We start from the raw sequence: 21,855 nt of genomic DNA on the forward strand, positions 1-21,855 counted from the left end.
TCTGATTCTTAGCACACAGCAATAGATGTTTTATTGCTTTGAACAGAAAAAAAAAAATCTTGCTTCATCAGACCACAAACATGGTGACCAATGACCAGCAGGAGAAGTGGATCCCACCTTTCTTCCTGTGTCCTCCTTTGAAGACTACTATTGTGCCTGTGAGTAATGGGTACTTGGTGTGCACCGAAGGGGAGAGATTGGTCAGGTTTATGTCAGATGCTGTTTAATGTACTTCCTGTAGATGGCCTCCCAACAGATATCTTCAGAAAGAAGTTAAAAAGCAGAGAGCAATGAAGGTTATTATCTCTGGGATTTACCTTGTTTTTTCTCTGGACAGCTCTTGTCATAGAACAGGCAAGTTAAGAGACAAGATAGAAGGGCTCTTGATGATCACTGTTTGAGTCTCTGCCACCTTCTCTACATTGACCCTGTAAAATAATACATGGGCCAGACTCATCTGTGTTAATGTATCTTACCCACGATTCTGAATATCACCTTGACACTTTCTAGAAGGTGTAGTTAACAGTCAGCATACAGTCAGTTCTCTGTATACATGGGACTTGGTTCCAGACCCCCACATCAATATCACATCTTGGGATGGCCAGGTCTCCTATGTAAAATTGAGTAGAAATAGCATAAAACCCAGACACATCCTCCTTACACCATAAATCAACTTAGTGTTTTGCAATATTCAATACCGTGTTGATTCTAAGAAGACATGTTGAATTATTAGGAAATCATGACCAGGGGCTGGAGACATGGTCATAGATTAAGGGCACTGGCTACTTTCCCAGAGGTCCTAAGTTCAATTCCCAGCAAAAATGACCAAGAGGACTAGTACTTAAAGCATCATAAATGCCTTCTCAAGCCAGATGAGGACTCCGACTCCGGGAGATGCTCTAACAGATTCAGTGATCTTTGGCCAGAGAGGACCAACCCCATTGCATTATGAGTTGTAAGAGAGGATTCCAAGGAACTTCCCTCTAGTGTTTATTTAAACACAGACATATATTGGATAGAGTCAAGATAACTTTCTTTAAGATTCATATGGCAATCTTTCTAGACTGTCCTCCATGTCCATCTCCTTGCCATTCAACAGAGCATCAGAACATGGGATCTGCTGCTGACACATTGAAGCAATCCAGAGAGATCCCTGTTATGTGACTACTTGTTTTTGAAATGTTCAATTCCAAGCTTCGTCAGAATTTGGAAGGTTCACAGGAAGAACACACAGTGACCAGAGTGTCCTTGGCTATGTTAATGATGGGCAGGGAAAGAAAACCTGCAGGTTTTCCTTAAAGGCTTCCCTCTTTTGTTCTTCTGCATCATGCAAAGCATGAGCTGTGATTGGTCTCTGAGTTCAATTCCGGCAACCACATGGTGGCTGACAACCATCTTTAATGTGATCTCGGCACCCTCTTCTGGCGTGCAGGCAAAACACTGTACATTAAAAAAAAAAAAAAAAAGAATAAAAATGCAAAACCCTTCTTAAAAAAAGAGAGAATTCTCGCCTCTCCTCCCTAAGAAGGTAGGTGAAACTTATTTGAGATGGCAAAAGGTTCAATGGCTGTTTGAAGAACATGGTATGTTACCTAGATGCTTTAATTAGCACCTAAAATACAGATCACAGTATTCCCTTTTCTGTGGGAGGACAGTCATGTAAAATACATGTTTGCACATCGTGTCCTCCAGCTAGAGGACTGATCACATTAGTAATAGGCTACTGAGAACGTGCTTCAAAGACTCACTCACTCGGAAAAAAATTTTTTTTTTCGGAAAAACTTTTTATTTTAAAACTAAAGACCATGAAACTTTTTTTAAATTCGATTTTTATTTTAAAATTTTTATTTTTGGACTGGAGAGATGGCTCAGTGGTTAAGAGCACCCACTGCTCTTCTGAAGGTCCTGAGTTCAAATCCCAGCAAACACATGGTAGCTCACAACCATCTGTAATGAGATCTGTCGCCCTCTTCTGGTGCATCTGAACTGTATCTACAGTGTACTTAGATATAATAATAAATAAATCTTTTTTAAAATTTTATTTTTAAAACATATGTATATATAACAATTACATTATTTATAAAGTAACCACAAAATTTTTGTAATAAAATAAGCCTCACGAATGAAAATTTCTTTAAAGGAAATTTACAAAAAAAAAAAATCAGTTTAAAAAAAAAAAGGAAATTTACTGTATACAGTATAGCAACTTTCTCAGAGTTAGTCTTTCATCATTATCTCATTAAAAAAAATTGGTTCAGTAGAAGCCACCAGGGGGTACCCTCAGCTCTGTCTTCTACTTCTGTCCTACTTAAGGTGTCCTGGACACAAGGTGACACTACAAAATAGACTTCTGTAGGAATGATGAACCCTATTAGACAAGTTCAACAGGAAATAATATCAACTTCAATGAAGAGGAAATGAAACAGTGGGAATGAGCCTTTCAGTACTGTGGAAGGAAATAGAAAGAGATCCTGGTATGCTGGGGCCTAGCAAACACAGAAGTGGATGCTCACAGTCAGCTATTGGATGGATCACAGGGCCCCCAATGGAGGAGCTAGAGAAATCACCCAAGGAGCTAAAGGGATCTGCAACCCTATAGGTTGCAACAAGAATATGAACTAACCAGTACCCCGGAGCTCTTGTCTCTAGCTGCATATGTATCAAAAGATGGCCTAGTCGGCCATCACTGGAAAGAGAGGCCCATTGGTCATGCATACTTTATATGCCCCAGTACAGGGGAACGCCAGGGCCACAAACTGGGAGTGGGTGGGTAGGGGAGTTGGGGAGTTGGGGGGAGGGTATGGGGGACTTTTGGGATAGCATTGGAAATGTAAATGAGGAAAATACCTAATAAAAAATATTTAAAAAGGAAAAAATAAACAAGAATGAGATCCTGGTGAAGAGACAGTGATTCTCACACCTCCTACCTCCAACAGTCTCTTTCACAACACCCACGCTCTGTGAACTCTGCTCTGCCTATGTGGAGACTGATGCCATGACATGTCACTGGCATGCCGGCTGCTGGTCTTTGTCTTATGTGTGAAAATCTTCAGTCATGAGGAACAGTTTTCTTCAAAATAGCATCCTCAGGAGGAACAGAAATGACGAGGCCCCACACCACTCCTACCATCAGTAATGGGCCTGTTCTCCACTGGCAGCCACACTGCCCTTCCTCCTTCCTGCCTGTGCTGGGTGATATCAGAAGAATCAAATGCATAAGTCTTTTCTCAGAAGATGAGATTTAAAGGATGTGGCTGAAAGAATAAGAGAAAAGTCTAGGCTAGACAAGCATCTACCACAAGTCCAGCATGGCAGTATAGGGCTTTAATTACTCTAGAATCTTCTTAAGTGTCACCTCTGCATTCTAAAGGACAGGGACAAAGGAAGAGACCTGTGGACATCTGAGCAAACTGTTTACTTAAGAAAGAATTTCTAGTTTTGAAGTCATACCTGCCCAGAAACATTCAGTCTGAACATTCTCCAGGCTGTGCCTCCCTCCACCTGCCTACCTGGACAATGGTTAACTATCACACACAGATTTTATTCCTACCTGTGGCAGTCTGAATGAAAGTGGCCCCCATTGGGCCACACCCGGCTTGTAGCTGTCTTGAGACACACACCAGAAGAAGGCATCAGATCCCATTACAGATGGTTTTGTGCCACCAGGTGGTTGCTGGGAATTCAACTCAGGACCTCTAGAAGAGCAGTCAGTGCTCTTAACTGCTGAGCCATCTCTCCAGCCTTGTTTTTACAAATTTTTATATTATTGAACTCATGGGCTTTTTCACAAGACCATGTGCTCCTTACCTATCTATGAAGTTATGTCTTCTGAGGCCTCTGGGTACCTCAATTTCATATTACAAACTGAAAATATCCTTTACCATTCCCTGAATCTTGCTGACCATTGTCCTGTCTGCTGCTGTTTCCATGTAAATAGCAGGTGGTGAGCTGCATTGAGACCCTGAGAGGGAAGGACTCCAACCCTCTTTCAAAGCACTGACCTGCCATTAAGTTCTGTCTTTTAACCTGTGTCTCATTCTGGGGAAAACAGATTCCTTTATGACATTAGTATTCATACAAAAGCATTTTACTTATTTTATTGTACTGTGGAAAACCAGTAAGTGTCACTATCTCATGTGGACATTAGATCATGTTATAATGTAACTCAGTGCAGATAGCCTACCTGTATGCAGGATACTGTCATGGGGTATTTTTCTATTTGATGGTGTTTAATGATTTAGGTTCTCAATAACTTAGGCTTGCCTACTAGCTATTTACTGACAAACAGAAAAAAGGGGGCTTAAATGTACTGTTAGGGCTCAAAATTTTTAGGTAGGGTAAGGAAATTTCTTTTACATAAGGCATCCTTTGTGATATTAAAAGTCACACAATTCTCTTTTTTTGCAAAATTTAACAAATATATGATGGTTGTAATCAGCACTGTAACCAATACCATATTGACGATGTTGATTCACATTCTTCTACTCTAGTCAAAAGTAAAATCTTTTCATTTCTTACCTATAGCTAATGATGGTGTGAAGAGCAGAATAGATATTTAATTGATAAATATTAAGTAGTTTCTCCTTTTTCTTCATCCATATGCTGTAATGTGTAAGGACAGAGTCGTTTTGCAAACATTCCAAACATGAAACATTCCACCTTCTTATCTTCAGAAAATATATAAAGAATAAAATTAAAGAAAAACATGGCATAAGTTCCTATACTCAGAGCAACCTGCTGCCAAGACATGGAAGGAAGCACAAAATGAACACAGTGGATCACAGAACATGATCTCTTAAGTAAATCTTTTAAAATTTGAAAGTGAAAATTTGTTTAGTTCTTAGAAAACATGAAATTAATGTTTGTCCCAAGGAAAAATGACTACCTTGCCTTTTTAAGCTAAAAGAAAGATTAAAGGTAATTCCAATTTAAAAAACACTATATTTTCAGAGCAAAGATGTGCTAGCACACATCTGCAGTGCTGTAGAGTATAGAGATAAGGGGATCTTATCTGGACAGCTTTGTGCATGTCCTGGACCTCTTATACAACCTCAGTCCCACTGTGTCAGGAGCCATAATGGGACAAGCTAATAACTAGCAGGTGATCATCCTGAAGTGTCCTGCCTCGGATTATTATATAATCTTTGACAGGTGAGCCCTCACTAAGCAAGGCTGTGTGGGACTCATTTTAGGAAAGTTTCCTGCTATTAATATGCTTTTCCTGTTATTAATAAACATATGTAACTACCACTAAGTAGCAGCACATCCCTCTGGAGCAGATCTCTGCAGAGCCACGGAGATGCACTATCTTGTAGAGATGCTGTATAGACAAATAGATAACTAAAGTCTTAATGATGATCCTATAATAATTCCTAAAATTATATTTGTGATTATTAAGCTCTTTTATAATGGGACTACTATTAGGTCCTTTTCTGATCATCAATGTTTCAATGAGAACTCTCCCAGACTCTCAAGTGTCACCAGGTCATTGTTCATAGATAGTAACCAGACTTTCTCCTACTCAGAGCACAGTTCAAGAGGTTGTAAAACAATTTTAAAAAGGTCATAAAAAGGGAACTGATGATTTATTGTAGGTGCTAGGACAGAAGATAGAATACTGACTGGGTTTATCTATACAGAACTTCACTTATAACTTAGTCATGGTTTTAAACCTTCATTGAACCTGTGGAGCTGAGACAGGTGATGGATGTTTGCTAGGTAATCACTCCTAATGGATATGCATGTAAACATTCTCTGTTGTAAACTTCTATTTCAGTTTATGATTTGATTTTCTGTGTGAACTTTTGATGAACTTTTAACATGTGATCATGTATGCTGAATGATGTTTAAGGGCTGAGGACAAAGAGTCAGAACTGAGGGACTGGGGTGAGAGGAACAGAGGTGAGAAGAACTGAGCTGAGAGAGGAACTGAGCTGAGGAGAAGTTTTTAGACAGAACACTTTTTAGGTTAGAAGGAGAATGCAGAATGGAGTAGCTTAGAAATTATAGGTAACATAAAATACTAAGAGAGCAATGTGCAGAATGCAGAGGGAAAGAGGAGAAAAGAAGATGTCCCAGGGAGCAGAAGGAGCAGGCAGTCTTCTCCTAACCATGGGACAGAACAGGTGCCATGGTAAGAACAAGGCAGGTTTAATCTTACTAAAAGAAACAAAGCTTTTTTTCTATACAAACATGGGTTTAATTTATTTAGCATTAAAAAGGTAGAAGCCTTTTCTTTCTCTATGTAATAAAGATTGGAACACATTTTTTTTTTTTTCATCCAGATTGAGTGAATCCTTGCTGCGCCCATGCTTGGTCTTTTGCTCCATATGCATATGTAAGTATGGATGTGTGTGTAAGTATAAAATTGTGAGAATGTCTGCTTGTGTGTGTGTAAGTATGTAATTGTGAGAATGCATGAAAGCTGGGCCCAGCTGGGTTTGAATAAAAATGAATAAATGAGCATGAATGAAGCTCAATATGAATTTATGTGAGATTATGCATATTTGCTTATGTAAAAGTTTTTCCTTCTTAGAGTGTTATTCTCTTCTCCTGGTTCAATAGAAGTCTACTGCTCCAAACTCCCTCCCAGCAGGAGGCATCTGGACAATAGGGCAAAGGGTCTAGCAATTAATCCTTTACTTAATCTCCTGCTGTTTTAGGATGAGGTGCTGAGTGCCAGAAACTGTGATTTCTGGCCTCAGAGGATCACAGAAGGCAGGTCAGCTACAACAGCATAGTAACTTAGACTTAGATAAGTAAACATTTTATTATACAGCAACCCTAAATTTTCGGTGAGACAAAGTCTTACCCTAGAATCTCAAAAGACAAAAGTCTTTCCCTCAGCCTACTCTTCCCCCTCCGCTTCCTCAATAAGACCAAAACCAAAAAAGAAGAAACACCCCACGCTGGGGCTGGCCCACTGCATAACTGCATCCTTTTAAACTGATTATTAAGATTGAAGCAAAAATAAATTACACTATGACTATAACAAACCAGAAATTAATAAGCCTATTAATTTCTATAAACTATTGTTTCCCCAAATCTCTCTTTAATTGTTAATACCCTTCCGCTTATGGGACAGATTGATAACTCCCCTGCAAGTTGAGTAATGGGCTATGCAAGCTCCCTACCTTGATTCAAGGAGGAAGAAGGCAAACAGCCTACTGAGGGAAGCTGTGGCTGAAGTTAGGCCCTGGTGATGACAGGGTCACTGCCCACCTAGGGGAGGAGCAAGCGGCTGAGCAGTGGCAGGTGGAGTGGTGGGGCTTCCCTGCGGTTGCGCGGGGAGACAGATGGGTAGGATATCTGAGGACTCGCACTAGTACTACAGAAATGCAGATCCCCGTAGATCTGGAAGAGGTTGGGCCCTGGACAGAAGCTTGGGCTGAGAACCTCTACACTGTGTACCTTCAGCACACTCTAACCCTAGGGGAGGTACTCGCGTCACTCAAGACTTACTGGCCAATCAGAGCCTTTAGGCGAACCTGCCAGTCAGAAGGGAAGGCGGGGTTTCCGGGTGCCTTGGTGCCGGTTTCGCTTAGTAGCTGAGCAGGCTGTGCTCTCTGTCCTGCCGCTGGATGCTGTGGAGGGTGTTAAGGCAAGCTTCGAAGTTGCGACATGGTGAGTACAAGGTCACTGAAAACAATGGGGAGAAGCAGGGGTCTGAGCAGCGCGAGCTGCTGCGGTGGGTCTTTCCCGGGACTCAGTGGGAATCTGCAACCATGTGTGAGGTCCCCTGAGGTCCTAGCCACTCGCGGGACCCAGCTATAGCCTCTGAATAACTTCACTGTGTGGGATGCATCTGTGCAGAGCATTTGGCCTGTGTGTAGAAAGATCTTTGGCTTGATCCCAAACTCAGAGAGTCCTAGTTTCTACAAGTTCTGTTGTTAGCATTTGACATTAAGGTGGACAATCCATTTGGAGTTAATTTTGTGGAGGTTGTGTGCTGGGTAGCAATCCAATATCAAGCTGTGATGTAAAAGTGCAGGATTGATGATGTAAAGGATTTACTAAAGCTTAGCGGATAGTAAGGCACTCCAAGTAGAATTTAGCTGAGGGTGCACTGCATGTAACACATCCCACAGATAAGTAATGTGCTAACCAGGGCATTTAGAGTATAGGTTACTAGGATACACATGCTTGTTCACCAGGATTGCCCAGATATATGGTTCCAAACCATAACAAAGGAAACAAACTTGATTTACAGCAAGCATCTAGGCCCATCTCCATATCAAAGAGCAGGCCTCTAACCAGCTGCTCAATGAGGCATTACAGGATCACAATCTACAGTAAGGCCTGGTGTGCCATAAAGGTTCTGTTTTCTTCTTGAGAAAAGCATAGTTCTGACACATTGGCAAGATGACACATAGTGACAGCCATGTGAAAGGGGGAAAAAGAAAAGAGAAGAAAACTTTTGTATTATTGAGTACTGGCCTGATCAAGCTGTAATTTCCCTGAGGTCCCCATGTCTGGAGCAGGACACAGCTCCTTCTGAAACCCAGGAACATGCTTGGCTGAGCCAGTCACAGCCTGGGGCCTACTCAACTGGGTCCTTGGGAGCTTACCCTGAGGCCCTGGGTATAGAGATAAAACCAGGGCCTTTTCTAAAATCAGGAATACACTTGGGAGAGCTGGTAATGGTCTGGGCCCAGGGCCTTTGGGAGGAGTTGAATCAGATTCTGAGAGCACAACTTCCCACCATATGGGGCTGTGGTTATCAGTTCCAAGGCCACTAGAAGTTTGGTCAGAAATGTTTTTGAGAAACCCTGAGTTGTCCCTTGTGCAGCAGTGTTTGATTAGCCTTCTCCTGAGTGTGTCCCATTGTCTGATGTTTCTGTAAACTTCATACTTTCTTCATCTTTCTGCTGACTTCAGAGGTGTCTCCCATCTCCTCCCTTTTCCCTCATGTCAATCGTGTACAAGATGGTATTCTTAAGAAGCTGACTTAGCATAAGCCATAGCTTGTGTAAGACCTCCCCACCCCAGCAGAGAATGCTCTGGGGCCTCTGTTTGTAAGTGGGACCAGTAGTAGCTGGAGGGATCAGAAATGTACCAGTTAGGGGTCACTATGGGTTATTTTTGTGGGAGTTGTGAAGTCTGTGTTTATTCCATTTGTATACACATGCAGTCATGGGTAATATTGATCATGTTTACATTTTTCCTGGCTGAGTTTCCTTAGGTCTTTTGATGGAAACTTGACTATAATTTGGGGCTTATGTTCTTGGCTTTTTTCTCTACATCTCATTTTTTCACGAATGTTGTAAAGCTTTGGATTGTTGTAGTTCTGTGATAAGTACGGATAGAATTTACATTGTGCTGAAAGGCTTACTATTTCTTCATCACCCTAGTGACAATTCTGAGGGTTTTTTTTTTTTTTTTTTAACATGGCAGATAGCTTTGGAATCAGCTTTTCTGTTAGGAGTTTTCTTTAGATTGTTTTGAATTTATGCTGCAAATTAGAAATACCCAACATCCCTTTTATTTTTGAAAACCTCCCTATAATGGTGTTTTTTACAGTTGTAAGTATGTGAAACTGAAAATGATGTGAAATCATATACAAAGCTATAGAAAGAGGACTTTAGCATAGACTTTAGGGACACAATACGTTGTTAGGGTTACATAAATGATATCTCACTAAGTGTAACTTAATTGAGAAAACAAAAAGAGTGAAAATAAGACATCGTCCAGAATTGAACAATGAATATGAATGTGGTACAGGATTGTGTATTAGGAATAAACTCTGAAAGCAGTAGGTTGGGATTTTCCATAGATGTCAACTAAAATTAGTTAAGACCACGTTGTGTTATAGTTGATGTAAAATTTTACTTATTTTAATATATATATTCTCATACATTTGGACATAGCACCTACTCCCAAGCAACCCCATTCTACCGAGTCCTCATAACAATGACAGAATTGCCATGGATCCCAGCAGTTTTCTCAGTATAGTTTCCATGCACTTGAAATTAGTTTAAAGAAGAACCAGAATTCTCATGTTCATTGCAGTTGTATTATGGTAGCCTAAATATGAGAATTACCTCAGTGCTCATTTGTTGAGGACAAGCTAGGTGCCTCAAGGTGACATTGTGCTAAAGGAAAGAAGACAATAGTGAAAGTTAAAGGATTAAGTTCTTGTAAAGACTCTCACAGTCAGTGCTCTATTGGTCATAAAAACGACATGTAATTACCGCTTAAGCACTGTTGACCCATTCCTTTTCCCATATAATTTTAATCTTTCGTGCACCCTTATTGTCAGATGGGTATGAGGACTTGAGCCATCTTGTCTTTCTGCAGGTAGCAGTGGAAAATGAAGAGAGACCATTCAGCTCAGTCAGTCAACAGGATCTCAAGGGAGAGCGAGGATTGAAAAGAAGACAGACAACCCTGTAACATGACTCCAGCCAGTGCTGAGGCTGAAGCAGGTCTATTTTTCTCAAGCCTGCTTTTATACCATTTTAAGTACATGCCAATAATATGGTCAGTTCTAGGTCAAGGAATACACAAGCTAATAAGCAAAGTCCAGGAATCATAGTTTTAAGGGGCTTATCAGCAGGACTTAGATAACTCCTTGGCTGAGTTTACCTGGAGCTTTGTATTAGCCCAAATGTAACTATTCTATTCTGAGCCTACTTCCTAAGTCCTAGCCCAAAGTCAGATTCCTACCTGAGCCTACTTCCATGTCCTTGTTCAATGTCAAATTCCTGCCAACTCCCTACAGAATGGCAGAAAGCACAAAATCTAGCTGAAGCAATCTCCTTCAAAGGGTTTTACTAATGTTTATTTAGCATATTATATGGAGAAGAGAAATGAACTATCAAGCTTTCTGTAGCAAGAGTTGTTATAGATGGGAAGCAAATGTGGTATTATAGTATACTGTACAAATGCAGAGAGTGGCTGTATTTGGATGGCATGAGAGCTTTCTGCCTATGAGTCATACTGCATAAAAGAGTAAAAATGAGTTTAAGAAACAGACTGACTGTTTTGCTTGAATTTAAATACTGATGATACATTACAATTGAACAATAGTCTTAAATAACTGACTCATCTTTTTATTTTCTCTGCATTAAGTAACTTAGATGGTAACACTTTCATTTTAGCTTTGGAGAATGTGGTTAAACATTTAACATTTTTATACCTTGGTGTATTTATTCTTAATGTGTAATATACTTAATGCAGCAATTTTGTACAATATCACATATTTATTTTTATTGAAAAGTTATATAGACATTGGTTTTCCTTAACAACAATCAAGAGTTTGCTTTTAGAATGAAATAAGAAACATTGTGATTCCACACTTCAAACTAGTGAAAACTAACACAAGAAAATGACGGCTTTTGTTTCCTACATGATATATATATATATATATATATATATATTTCACAATGCTGAGAGCAAAACTTCTGATTTCACACACATAGACTGGGCCCAAGATGAGCTTATCATGAACTCCTACGTTGCAGGGTATTTGATCACAGTGTTAACCCAGGAACTATCCAGTTTACTTGGGGGTGAGGGTGGGATGGGGTAGGGAAGCTGTTTCTATTTATGGTGTGGCCCATCCCTTAGACCACATGTTTGCTGCCAAACGATGAAAATAACGTCAGTTTTAGAAGGAAGCACTCATGTTTGAAAGCAATGTCTTAATGTGTGGCTGACAAAATGATGAATTAGAGAAAGATCTGACAGAATAGGATATGCCCAACTCTCAAGAGAAGAGAGAAGAGAGGCAACATAAGAGGAAGCAGCACCCTCTCAGAGGGTGAGAGGCAGAGGCAGTTTTACCTGGAGAGTTTTACAGAGACAGGCTAAAGAGAAAACAAACTAGACACAGGTGAAGAAAGAATGAGCCAGAGAATGAGACTGTGCCAGAAAATGAGAACAGATTGCTGGAGTTCATTTGAGGCCAAGCACAGCAATTCAGTCTGAAATGAAAGAAGCCAGTTTAAATCTGCTAGCATGAAGAGGAGTTTGAGTCAGAACAACTGAGTTGACCAGCCAGCCAAAGTTCAGAAAGAAAAAGAAAGGTGATTTTATTCAGCAGTTAAGTCTCAGATGCCCAAAACATTCTAGACCTAGATAAGATTGCACAGAGATTAGAAGGTTTCAGGACTAGGTCTAGACGATCAGGAGGAATTGAGCCTCCAAGATGATATTTTTACACTCCTTTGTGAGGGTCACGGACTATAAAAACAGAATGAAAACTGTATCTGTCACAATCCTACTGTCCCTGTCTTCACTATTTTGCTTTTCTTTGTTCATTATTGCTTACCTTTTTTGCATTTTCATATAAGCAGTATTGAATTAATATTTAATTGAAGATAGGTTCTCTCTCTTTAAATATCTCCTGAACACTGTTTTTCCTCCCTACACTCCTCCCAGCTACCGCCCCCTCCCCAATTACACCTCTCCTCCTCTCCCCAAGATCCAATAACCTCCTGCACTGTGTCCTCTTCAAAAAGGAGCAGACCTCCAAAAGAGGACAGCCTAACAGGGCAGAACAAGATAGAAAAAGACAAGGTGAAAGCCTTCGTATTGGACAAGGCAACCTGATAGGAGGAAAAGTCTCAAGATCAAGCTAAAGAATCAGAGTTACACCTGCTCCCACTGTTAGGAGTCCCACAAAGACACCAAGCCAACAGCCATAACATGTCAGCAGAGGACCTGGCACAGACCCATGCTGTCTCTATGCTTGCCATTTGTCTTAGTCAGGGTTTCTATTCCTGCACAAACATCATGACCAAGAAGCAAGTTGGGGAGGAAAGGGTTTATTCAGCTTACAATTCCATACTGCAGTTCATCACCAAAGGAAGTCAGGACTGGAACTCAAGCAGGTCAGAAATCAGGAGCCAATGCAGAAACCACGGAGGGATGGATGTTCCTTACTGGCTTGCTCAGTCTGCTCTCTTATAGAACCCAAGACTGCCAGCCCAGAGATGGTCCCACCCACAAGGGGCCTTTCCCCCTTGATCACTAATTGAGAAAATATCCCACAGCTGGATCTCGTGTAGGCACTTTCCCAACTGAAGCTCCTTTCTCTGTGATAACCCCAGCCTGTGTCAAGTTGACACATAAAACCAGCCAGTCCACCATTTAAGTCTCTGTAAGGTTCCTAGAAATCCAGTCAGTGTTACTCATGGGTTACCTCTCAGGTCAAGAGTCAAGTTAAACCAAATATTGGTTGGCCATTCAAACAATTTTGTTACCATCATGCCCCAGAACATCTTGGGGTGTGTGTGTGTGTGTGTGTGTGTGTAAGGGATGGGGGTCCAGGTTTCTCTTTCTGTAGCCTGTAGAATGCCTTCTCTCTTCAAAGAGAATAGAACATAGGGGTGAAGGCTTCAAGCCTGCACCACCAGCTTGATTTCTGCATTCAGTGAACTCTGTGGAATTTGTCCTTATTGATGGGGCCCTGCTGTCAGTTATGCGAGAACAAAGTTTTGTCCTAACATCAGCATGGATAGTTTAAGGATCTCCAAGAGACCACCTTGGCCAACAGCTCAACCAAATGTAACCCATTTCCAACATTGAAGCCCTGGCTGGATACAGAGGATGGTCAGTTCAGACTCCATATTCTCCATTACTCCGAGTCTTCATTAAGGTCACCCTATAGCATCTGAGAAGTTGATATTGTACTGCGTTTTTACAGTAACCCCCAAATGACCCCATTCCAGCTGTTCCTCTCTGCATTGTACTTTACCCCTGCATTGCCCCAACTGATCCCTCCCACTCCTGTTCCCATCAAACCCCAGTCTACTCACAGAAACTACTCTATTTCCCTTTAGAAGGAGATCTGTGCTTCCCCCTATAGCCCATCTCTACCTAGCCTTTCTGGGTTTGTGGAGTATGGCTTGATTATTATTTACCCAGTAGGTAATATCCACTTATAAGTGAATGCATGCCATGTGTGTCATTCTGGGTGTGGGTTACTTCACTTAGGGTCGTTTTGTTTTGTTTTAAGTTGCATTCACTTTGCTGAAAATTCACAATTTCGGGTGTTTTTGTTTGTTTGTTTTTAAACAGCTAAGTGATACTCCATTGTATAAATGGACCACAGTTTTTTTGGGTTTTTTTTTTTTTGTTTGTTTGTTTTTTGTTTTTGTTTTGTTTTTTTTTTTAATCCATTCTGCAGTTGAGGTACCTCTTGGTTGTTTCCAGTTTCTGGCTAGGATGAATAAATGTGCTATGAACCTAGTTGAGCAAATATCCCTGTGGTAGGGAGGAGCACCTTTTGGATAGATTCCCAAGAGCCGTATAGCTGGGTTTTGGGTAGATGGATTCTCACTGTTGTGAGGGACCACAATTCTGAGGAAATACTGATTTCTATAGTGATGGTATTAGTTTGTACCCCACAAGGAGGTGGGGTTTGTTCCCCTTTCTCCACATCCTTGCCAGCATGAGCTGTCACTTGTATTATTGATCTCAACCATTCTGACATTTACAAGAAAGATGCTCAAAGTAATTTTGATTTGCATTCCCCTCATGACTAAGATGGCGATGATTTCATTAAGTATTTCTCAGCTTTTTGAGACTCTGTTGAGAATTCTCTGTTTAGATCTATACCACATTATAAATTGAATTTCTTGGTTTGGATAGTCTAGTTTCTTGAGGTTGCTACATATTTTATATATTAGGCCTCTATAATATGTGAATTTGATTAAAAAAAATTATTCCCATTCCTTAGGCAGCCTTTATGTCCAATTGACCAGGTTTTTGCCACTTTTAATCCATTTTCTTTTATTGGCAAAGAGGAGAAACAGGACACACAGTATTGGCCTGTAATTTCTTAATTTTTTTATTATACTCTTGTACTTCATTTTTAAAAGACTTATACGTCTGTCTGTCTGTCTTTTGGTCTCTCTTTATTTGTGGTGCAATCTACATTGTGTGATTTTTATTCACTATAATCTAATTATATTGTTGTTTCTCTGGAAAATGATAGACCTTCACCTATTTTTGTCTTTTGAAAATTTACTATGAATTTCTTGAGATTTTGATAGTTGGGAAACAGTTTTAGTTTCCTCTTCTTGATCCTGACTGCTTGCTTCTCCCATTTTTTGGAAACTCTGGCTTCCAGGTGATGTAATCAGCAATTTTGGGGGTTTTGATATGGTTAACACATTAGATTTGGCTTTTTAAAACTTTCTGATATATTATTGTCTGTGTGTCCTAATTAGCTTCAGTTGTCAACATTTTGGAGCCTACACTCATTTCTCATTCAAATGCCCTCATTAAAATGGCTGGATGCTGTGTATGTGAGAGATTGTGTTGTGTGATGATTGATGTGGGAAGGAAGGCTCTTCTGCTGAGGGTGTCAGGATCCCTGAGCTAGTGTGCCTGGACTACATAAGAGAGCTAGCTGAGCATGAGACAGTGACCAAGCAAGAGGGCAAGGCAAGAAACAATGGTCATCCATGGTTTTTGCCTAATTTTCTTGAAGCTTGAGGTTCTCTCCTTAGCTCACAAAATGATGGACTGTGATCTGACAGGACCAAACAAGTGAACATGCTCATTACCTGAGATGCTTTTGGTTAGAGGATTCAATCAAAGTAGCAGAGTAGCAAGTTAGAACTAAGAAAAAAAAAACACATAAAGTGATTTTGTTGCTGGACAGAAACTGCACATGTTTTCTTTTGGAGGAATGTGGGAGATAGCAGGACTTGAGATGGCAAACAGCATCGAAAGCTGTACTTAGAGCTTAATTGGCTGTTGTAGCATCTGGAAGATTGAAGTATTGCAAGTAATGCAGACAGAAGTTGAGGTCATAGGATTTTAGTTGAAAATAGACTCCATGAAAAATTTAGGTAGTTGTGATTTCTATGGTAATTTGACCCCAAATCTTTCTTATCTGTCCCATGCTCTTACAAATTGAGTAAGACCGAAATAAAAAATAACTGGCTGTATTTTGTAGATGGAATATAGAATCTGTTGGATTGGGGGGAGGGTATGGGGGGGACTTTTGGGATAGCATTGGAAATGTAAGTGAGGAAAATACCTAATCAAAAAAAAAAAAAAAAAAAAAAAGAATCTGTTGGGTGATTATTAGTAGTAACTCATTCAGGACTAAAATGAAAAAAAAAAAAAAAAAGCAAGTTGGGCAGAAATTAAAGCAAAGTCTGTGGCTTGTAGAGCAAACCAGCACTGGGTAGTTTCAAATGGCAGCTGAATGCTGAGAAAGCGGCCTGAATTCAGGATTGAAAGCCTAAGAAGGTGTCCTGAGGGAAACCCACCCTCCTGCTAAGCCTTCAATGAATGGAAAGGGGGGTGGGAAGGCAAAGTGATTCCTAGTCCCTGGAAGGATCTTCATAGAAAACCTGCTATAACTGTGGTCCAAGCATGGGGGAATTCATCCCAATTTAAAATCCAAACTTGACAGGAGCACCCAAGTTCTGGAAATAAGAAAGATGTAAAATTTCAGGTCGTGGATTCTTCCCCTGTGGTTTCAGTCCATCACTGTTCCAGCCATCTGTTTGCCAGAGTCAGAGCCCCAGTAAGGAAGGATACTGTGAGAGTGCATTGCATGAACTTGTGAGGATGAAGCCTGAGTTGCATTTTGAGACCACAAGATGTTGAGCTACCTAAGCTAGGAGACACCTGCCATGAAGAGCAGCTGCCATGGCTCAGCTGTTAAGAGCTCTGCTTGCTCTTCCAGATGTCCTGAGTTAAATTCTCAGCAACCACAAGGTGGTTCACAACCATCTGTATTGGGATCAGATGCCCTCTCCTGGTGTGTCTAATGACAGCTACACTGTATTCATATGAATGAAATAAATAAACCTTGAAAAAAACGTCTCATAAGAGACATTGGACATTTGAAGAATGTATAGACTGTTGCAGACTATTAGGGTCATTAAAGTTAAACTGTGTGCATTTTCAACATGGATGACCGTGATCACAATGTAGTTGATTAAGTGAAAAAGGTCACAGATAGGGTGATGTCTTTGAACACTTGTTTCTTTTTGTGGCTTTCTTTGGGAGAGCTTATAATGTTAGGGTCCAAGAATCACTGAAGGAAGCCCCCAACTCAATGGTATGCAAAAGTGTTTTATTCTTCAGAATTCTTTCGTACAGGGGCCTACCATTTACTATGTTGGATACAGACATGTGAGCTTTGCAAGTTCAATTTAAAGCCAGTTAGGGGAATTTCAGGGAGGAGTAGGTGAACTTTATTCTGATTAGTTGGTTCAATTTCTAGAGATATGGGTGTCTTTTGGATGGTTAAGGATCTGGAGTACTTGGGGGACTTTCAGGAACCAATGCTGACTAAGCATTCTTTGTTTAGGCTTGGCTCAGGCCTGGTGGCAGGGGCAGCTCCTGGAAGCTCCTGATTGGATACCTGTGAGGGTGGTTTTCCTGTACTGGACTTGTTTGGACTTTTCCAGTTCTGTGAAACAGAAACTTAGTCCTAGTCTTCCAAACTGTCAGTTTGCAACCTGTTATGGAGTTAGCCTGGCTCTAGTCTCAGTCCTCTCAATCTTTTGGAGGAGGAAACTTTCTAGATTGCTTATTGGGGACCAGACTTGAGTGTGCATACACTCAACCCATTTCCTGTGTGTGTGTGTGTGTGTGTGTGTGTGTGTGTACGTGCTACTGTGTTGTGATTGGACCTGATTAGTCAGCTTCCTTCTTATGTTCTGTTGCCTTCACCATTATACACCATCCCTAAATCACATAAGATCCAGCTGAAGCAATTGTTATTCAGGGCTAAGCTATTTTGCAAGCCTGGTGTTTTATAATTTTAATTTTGTTGTTTTTGTTTTGGGGGACAAAGTTTCTTGTGTAGCCCTGGCTGTCCTGAAAGTAGGTGTGCAGAACATGCGGCCTCAAACTTAAAGGTCCACCTGACTCTGGCTCCAGAGTGCTGGGATTAAATGTGGGCCAACATGCCTGGCTTTTTCTTTGTTTGTTTGTTTTTATATTATTGACTGATGGGCTAGAACGTAGGTATTGGTACATGTCAAGCATATGCTGTTGTGTTGATCTTCATGCACGTTTTGAATTTTGAAATTTGGCAGAGAGAATTTTCTGTTTCTCAGGATGGCGAGTATTCATGACATTGATACTGCCTGAGCTTTACTCCCTGAGATTTCTGAGTCATTGGATTGCAGGTGCATAGCATTCTTTCTACCTGTTATGTGTGTTTTGATTTTTTAAATGAATATGAGTAATTGACTATATGCATTAATACTCACATCATGAATGCCTGGTTCCCATAGTAGTGAGAAGATGGGTTCAGAATTCCTGAACTTGGAGTAATTGATAGTTGTTAAGCCCCTTAGAAGTACAGGCAATTGAGCCCAATTATTTGGAAGACCAACAAGAGCTCTTCACTGGTGAGCCATCTCCTGTCCAATGTAGGATCAACATTCTCATCTGTCCATTTCTCTCTGTTTAAAGATACATCCCCTTTAAGTAAAATCTCACTAGTGTTACAGATTAAGCTGGGACACTTCAGGATTCTGGAAGATGAATAGAGAACTGGAGCGAAAGTGTAATTCTTTGTAGGAACTCCAGTAAAAACCTCTGAGTCCTTTCTCTCTTTTTTGTTTGATTGATTATTACAGGGGGGACAGGGTCTTAATATGTACCTCTGGCTGTCCTGAGTAGACCAGAGATATATCTGCTTCTGCCTTCTGAGTTCTGCAATTAAAGGCATTAACTAATATGCTCAGCATGCCCATCATTATTTGTAGATAGTAATTGTTCATACAATTTCTCTGTTGTGTGCTCAATACTTCTCTCTCCCTCTCCCTCTCCCTCTCCCTCTCTTTCTCTCTGTTAATTAGCAGTTCTTTTGCAAGGCTATATCCTATTCAAAGAGCAAAGAACTGACAAAACTGAACCTTATTACTCAGTGTCTTAGTCAGGGTTTCTATTCCTGCACAAACATCATGACCAAGAATCAGGATGGGAGGAAAGGGTTTATTCAGCTTACATTTCCATATTTCTGTTCATTTCCAAAGGAAGTCAGGACTGGAAGTCAAACAGATCAGGAAGCAGGAGCTGATGCAGAGGCCATGGAGGGATGTTCTTTACTGGCTTGCTTCCCCCTGGCTTGCTCAGCCTACTCTCTTTTAGAACCCAAGGCTACCAGTCCAGGGATGGTCCCATTCACAAGGAGCCCTTCCCTCTTTGATCACTAGTTGAGAAAATGCCCTACAGCTGGATCTCGTGGAGGCATTTCCCCAACTGAAGCTCCTTTCTCTGTGATAACTCCAGCCTGTGTCAAGTTGACCCCCAAAACCAGCCAGTGCAATTGACCCCTTGTCAACTTGACACACAAACATATCACTAGAAAGTCTCAACCCTTAGTTTCTTATTCATCCCCAAGATCTAAACAACTTTAAAAGTCCCACAGTCTTTACATATTAAAAGTTCAATATTTTTAAAATATCCAATATCTTTTAAAATCCAAAGTCTTTTTACAATTAAAAGTCTCTTAACTATGGAATCAACTAAAATATTTTCTTCCTTCAAGAGGGAAAAATATCAGGGCACAGTCACAATTAAAAGCAAAACTTAAACTCCAACTGTCCAATGTCTGGGATCCAACTGGGTCACTTCTCCAGCCCTGTCCTTTGTAGCACACAGCTTGTCTTCTAGGCTCCAGCTGCCTGTACTCTACTGCTGCTGCTGTTCTTGGTGGTCCTCTCATGTTTGGCATCTGCAAAACACTGCATGACCTCTTCAGTCCTGGGCCATCAATTGCAACTGAGTCTGCACCTCCACCAATGGCCTTCCATGGCCTCTCACAGTGCCAAGCCTCAGCCACTCTTTATGACCCCTTCATGCCTTCAAAACCAGTACCACCTGGGTGACTCTTAAACATTACCAAGTCCTGCTGCAGCACAAAGTAAAACCTTGGTTATCTCTGGGACATAGCCTCCATGCTCTCAGAAAACACTTCCCAGAAGATTTCACCTCAATGATGCTGGTCTCTTCTTAATCACAGCTAATTTCTTAGCTCCAGCTAACCAGCATCAATAGTCCCAGGAATGCAAAGGTTTCATTTTAGTAGTTCTGGTATCTTGTTAATCACAGCTGATTCTTCAGCCCCAGCTAACCAGAACCACAGAATCTTCATAATCAAAATAGCAATGGCCCTGAAAAGAGGCTTTAATCTTCCCTCTGAAATTTCACAAGCCAGACCTCCATCTTCTGCACTGTTCTCAACATTATGTTCCAAGCTCCTACACAGCATCCCACAGAACTCTTAACACTGAATAGATCCTCTAGCCCAAAGTTCCAAAGTCCTTCCACAGTCCTCCCTAAAACACGATCAGTCTGTCACAGGAGTACCCCACTATGCTGGTACCAATTTGTCTTAGTCAGGGTTTCTATTCCTGGACAAAACATCATGACCAAGAAGCAAGTTGGGGAGGAAAGAGTTTATTCAGCTTACATTTCCATACTGCTGTTCATCACCCAGGATGTCAGGACTGGAACTCAAGCAGGTCAGAAAGCAGGAGCTGATGCAGGAGACATGGAGGGATGTTCCTTACTGGTTTGCCTTCCCTGGCTTGCTCAGCCTACTCTCTTATAGAACCCAAGACTACCAACCCAGAGATGGTCCCACCCACAAGGGGCCCCTTCCCCTTGATCACTAGCTGAGAAAATGCCCTACAGCTGGATCTCATGGAGGCATTTCCCCAACTGAAGCTCCTTTCTCTGTGATAACTCCAGCCTGTGTCAAGTTGACACAAAACTAGCCAGTACACTCAGTTTCCTTCTAAGATGACTTGGTAATTAGGTCAAAACTTCTTGGCCATTAAATAAGTGGGGGAAGTACCAGAATTACAAAGATATTTTATCAGTGAAGCATACATTTACAGTGATGTCGGTATCATGGTTTCTTTTGTACACATGTATGGAATATTTTAGGATGCATTGACTTATGATGATGTGCATATGAACTTCACTCGAGAAGAATGGGCTTTGCTGAATGCTTCACAGAAGAGTCTTTACAAAGATGTGATGTTGGAGAACTACAGAAACCTCATTGCTGTAGGTAAGACTGTGAATTTTCTTTTACTTTTTAAAATAAGGGAACAACTGTTTCCTTGTTGTTGATGCTTTTCTGTAATTTCACTTGAGAATGAGGAAGAATGAGGTGAATAAATCAGGTTTACTAAAAATAGTAACTTAAATTTGCCTAATTTCCAATGATATATCATACATTTTCTGGTACTATATTTTAGGCTACAATTGGGAAGAACATAATATTGAAGAACATTGTAAAAGTTCCAGAAGACATGGAAGGTAATTTTTATGTGCAAATTGGTATGAATATGCCTCTGAAGAAATGTTAATGTGTCCTGGAACTTTTTTAAAAGAATCAACAGTGGAAAAAAAAACCACTTTTTTTAGTGTATTGATTATTTAATTCTCACAAGTCCACGTACCTCAGTGCAAGGCGCCTGATTTGTGTTTGCGGGTATGCCTCAATGAAAGAAGACAAGGAAATAATGCCTTATCTGATATTACCATTTGAACCATAGCCACCTGGCAGCTATTCTGTCCAACTGCCAATCTAGTCTCATACCGCTCACATATTGCCAAAGATATAAGGTGATAAGTGTATGCTTCTAATAAGCAAATCCTCCATAGTAAAGGTGATTACTCATGGGGTTTTTTTTGGGGGGGGGTGGGTTTTTTCGACACAGGGTTTCTCTGTGTAACCCTAGCTGTCCTGGAACTCACTCTGTAGACCAGGCTGGCCTTGAACTCAGAAATCCTCCTGCCTCTGCCTCCCAAGTGCTGGGATTAAAGGCGTGTGCCATCTCTACCCGGCAGCTGATTACTCATATAGTAACATTGCTAAGTTTATGTGAGAGGGGCAGTTCATGAGAGACAGGA

General features: G+C 40.8%; 1 protein-coding gene and 1 long non-coding RNA gene across 5 annotated transcripts in view; one reads left to right on the plus strand and one right to left on the minus strand.

Moving 5' to 3' along the window:
* Positions 1–7,431, minus strand: Gm35089. Its single transcript, XR_389508.4, has 3 exons — positions 7,134–7,431; positions 4,519–4,667; positions 1–1,440 (listed from the first exon to the last, which is right to left on the minus strand). It is a non-coding gene; the product is annotated as a predicted gene, 35089 (long non-coding RNA).
* AB010352 (cDNA sequence AB010352) overlaps positions 5,889–21,855 on the plus strand; it is a 24,893-nt gene continuing 8,926 nt past the window's right edge. The window contains exons 1-4 of one of the 4 annotated variants that reach the window (XM_011249627.3): positions 5,889–7,623; positions 10,297–10,424; positions 20,881–21,007; positions 21,198–21,258. In XM_011249627.3, coding sequence (XP_011247929.1) covers positions 20,908–21,007; positions 21,198–21,258 — 161 coding nt within the window. In that variant the 5' untranslated portion in view covers positions 5,889–7,623; positions 10,297–10,424; positions 20,881–20,907. The remainder of the gene's footprint in view (positions 7,624–10,296; positions 10,425–20,880; positions 21,008–21,197; positions 21,259–21,855) is intronic. The other 3 variants (XM_030255018.1, NM_001378279.1, XM_030255017.1) reach the window with 3 other exon arrangements.

This window comes from Mus musculus, chromosome 5 (genome assembly GCF_000001635.26).
Source record: "Mus musculus strain C57BL/6J chromosome 5, GRCm38.p6 C57BL/6J".
NCBI classification, from domain to species: Eukaryota; Metazoa; Chordata; class Mammalia; order Rodentia; family Muridae; genus Mus; species Mus musculus.